The sequence below is a fragment of the Chiloscyllium plagiosum genome, unplaced genomic scaffold (genome assembly GCF_037043375.1).
Source record: "Chiloscyllium plagiosum isolate Xiang-an unplaced genomic scaffold, Cpla_swu_hap1 HiC_scaffold_27, whole genome shotgun sequence".
In the NCBI taxonomy this organism is placed as follows: Eukaryota; Metazoa; Chordata; class Chondrichthyes; order Orectolobiformes; family Hemiscylliidae; genus Chiloscyllium; species Chiloscyllium plagiosum.
Genome location: NW_028270165.1, coordinates 70781313 through 70784629, shown reverse-complemented (window position 1 = coordinate 70784629; position 3317 = coordinate 70781313). Strand labels below are relative to the sequence as shown.

At 40.4% G+C, this 3317-nt stretch overlaps 1 protein-coding gene across 1 annotated transcript; it reads right to left on the bottom strand.

The window, feature by feature from the left end:
* Nucleotides 1–927: 927 nt before the first annotated feature.
* On the bottom strand, nt 928–3087 carry LOC148144549 (putative G protein-coupled receptor 139). The gene is made up of 2 exons (XM_087975398.1): nt 3018–3087; nt 928–1838 (listed from the first exon to the last, which is right to left on the bottom strand). Exons 1-2 carry the CDS (start codon nt 3085–3087, stop codon nt 928–930), a joined length of 981 nt encoding a protein of 326 aa, XP_087831524.1.
* Between the last annotated feature and the right edge of the window lie 230 nt (nt 3088–3317).

Below are 3317 nucleotides of genomic sequence, written 5' to 3'. Positions count from 1 at the left end.
ATAAAGGCATGCACTGCATTCTAAAAGCTTTCGCAGTTTGAATCACAAACATGCTTTGTTGTGCTAGTTTAGGATTCTCGTCAAGGTAACATGAAATTTCAGTTGTCAGTGAGGAAGATGAATTCAATGTTAGCATTCATTTCAAGAGGCCTGGTAAACAACAACCGAGATGTATTACAGGCGCTGTATAAGGCTCAGGTAAGGCCGCATTTGGAATATTGTGAGCAGTTTTGAGTTCTGTATCTCAAGAAGTATGTGAAAGCCTTGAAAGGAGTCCCAATAAGGGGTGCAAGAATCATCTGGTGGACGAAGGCCTTGTCACATTAACGAACGTTTGTGGATTCTGGGTAGGTACTCGCTGGAGATTAGAAGAACGAGGTGGGATCTATTTTAAACTTACACAGTATTGGAATGCCAGGATAGAGTGAATTGAAAAGGATTTCCTCACAATGGGAGGGTGTGGGACATGTGGGCATAATCTTCGAGTGAAGGGTAGACGATTTCAAAATAAGGTGAGGAGGAATGTATTCAGCCAGAATAAGTGATAAATATATGCAACTCATTGTGGAAGAACGCTGTGCAGGCCAAGTCACAAGTGCCTTTCCGGCAGAGATGGATATGATGAGCTGAATCATGTTGTCCTGCTTTTTTCTATCAAGCTATTAAGCGATTGTCTCAAAGGCGAGATTGAGACTGAAGTGAAGGAATTATTGCACAGATTTTCAATCACAAACTAGCTGCACTTTTCCCCCATCGATTACAACCGTATTTTTGCCACGTCAGTGAAAAGAAAAGGTGGCATCATATTGTTCAGCCCTCGTTTTCCTTGACTCCCAAGGATTATTCACCTTGCATCACCAGAGTAAATAATGCAAAAATAACAAAGTGCAATTCGGTAATTATTTGGAATAACCACCCACGCCGTTCCTAATTCATTAACTTAACAATTAGTCTCCAAAGATAATTTGCTGCATTCTTCAATTCCACTCTGAATTTTCTCTGTGTCACGGCATAAATACAAGTGTTGGTGCAACAGCTCAGGAGCTGAAGCATATTTCCACTTTCTTGTCGAATGAATCTTGAATCATTGAAATCGGACCCTGAGAAATAAGGTTCGTTTGTAATTTTCACATAGAGGAAATCTACCACATACGTCATCCATAACAGGATGAAGCTTCCTGAGATGGTGAAGAGTAAAACAATGGACTTTCTCCGGCTCTCCATCTCCGGATCATTATGATTTTCTCCACTGCTCGTGCTGGCTCGCAGCCGCCTCCGGGCTCCACTGGCTGCAAGGATGTGTCTGACAGTCAGAGCATTGAGCAGTAAAATCAGGAGGAAAGGCAGACCCGGATTTAAAACACGTGCAAACCAATCATAGGCAGTCCACCCTAATGAAGTATAGAAGCTTGATTTTACGTTACAAAACCATGGCACCTTGTTGATTGTATACAGTGGTTCATACATAAAGTACCAGGGGATACTTTTTAAACAGCTCAACAAACCGACTAGTCCTATGACCACAGTCGCTGTTTTCTCTGTGCAATATTGTGTTTTTAGATTCTGACAACAAATGGCTATGAATCTATCGAAGGTGAAAGCAACAGTTAACCAGACAGAACTTTCTGTGGCTGCGTAGATGATCACCGTACTGAGTGTACAGGCCGGCGTCATGGACATAAAACTAACTGGGTAATAAATGCCTGTGATCCGATTGAATATCACAGCACTGATAACCACCAAGAGATCTGCCACGGCCATGGAAACCAGATACCGAGTGATGCTTCCAGAAAGATCACATCTTCCACGGGAGAGGATCACGATAGCCATCACATTTACTGAAAGGGGGAAAGTAATTGTAAGCGACGAACCAGATACATAATTGTGCAAGGTTTGATATTTTAGCATACTTTCTGAATGGAAACAAAAGCATTTCTGTTTGCATCTCCAGTGACACCTCCATCTCACTAATAAAAGCACCAACTTACATTTACATAGCACCTTTAATATAATTGTCATAACATGCTTCAGATAAAAGTTCTAGGGTAAATTTCGATGCTGATATACAGAAGGTAATTTACATATTCAGGGAAAACTAAATTTAACCTTGGGTTACCATATATTCTTCAAATAAACTATAATCAGACTTGGAAACGTAAAGATAATACTGGTGTCAAATCAGATTCAAACCTCATGAACATTGATATAGCTGTACAAGTACTTTCACATTCATGCTGCCTTTCAATCAAAAGTACATTCTGCTTATCCAAATGTAGGGCAGGGTCGTCCTTGAAGAGCAAACTAATTATGGCTCAGAATTTTTGCCCATCAGGAAATGTTGCCGAGTCAAGCGTTTTACACTTCAGAGGGGCATAAAGACTCCAGTACGAGGGTGTGGACTGAATCATAATGAAAGTTAAAATCATCAAAATTCCAGAGGATCTTCGGGCTATGTACTCACTGGAGAGGTGACTGGTGGTGGTTTAACGGAAGGCTGTCCGCATGTCAGGCGACTGAAGTGGTTTGTTCCCAGAAATAGCATTAACAAAGCAGTTGGAGTTTTTGAGACAATCCACTATCCAAGATTGAGATTGGCACTCATGTCAAATTTGTTTTGGAGATTTACTTATTCGGAAAAAAAGTGAAATTTTAACTCATATTAAAGCCCTTCAGAATACTAATCAAGGCATGTAACTGCATGCTTCCATGCAGGTAATACGAATCAATTGAATACAAATGCTAAATGTCCTATGCTAAGCCTTGAAAATCCAACCATGAACTCTAGATCTTGAATAACTGGCCAAATATTAATCGTTCCTTTCAATCAGTCAAGGAATATTATCATCTTGAGGTTTAACAGGTTTTAATTAGGACGACTCGGTGTTGAACGTTTCCTGAGCATATTTAATTACCACAGCTAGCTGTCGATCGTTATGATATGTTTTCAGTTGCCAATGGCCGCACTAACTTACTGAATCAGTTCTTTACACAATTATTTATTCAGTACAATGACTCACCGGGGACTCCAATGGCAGCAAGAATTGGATAGTAAATTGCATACACTGGACCATCTATTCGACCATGCATTTTTTTAATATTTGAAAAGTTGCTCTCTGCTCTCTGTCGATCACAGGCATTGTCTCTGACAGGCTCAGAGATGCACCAATTTATAATGGTTGCAAGTCCACAGAGAGCCAATTATGCTCTCTAGACCTTTAGAGTTCTTTGTACAAAAGACACTGCTTGCCACTTCCTATTTGGAAGACATGTAAACGTTGGGAAAAGTAGTCAAATCCTGATTTCCGATGCTGATGTCC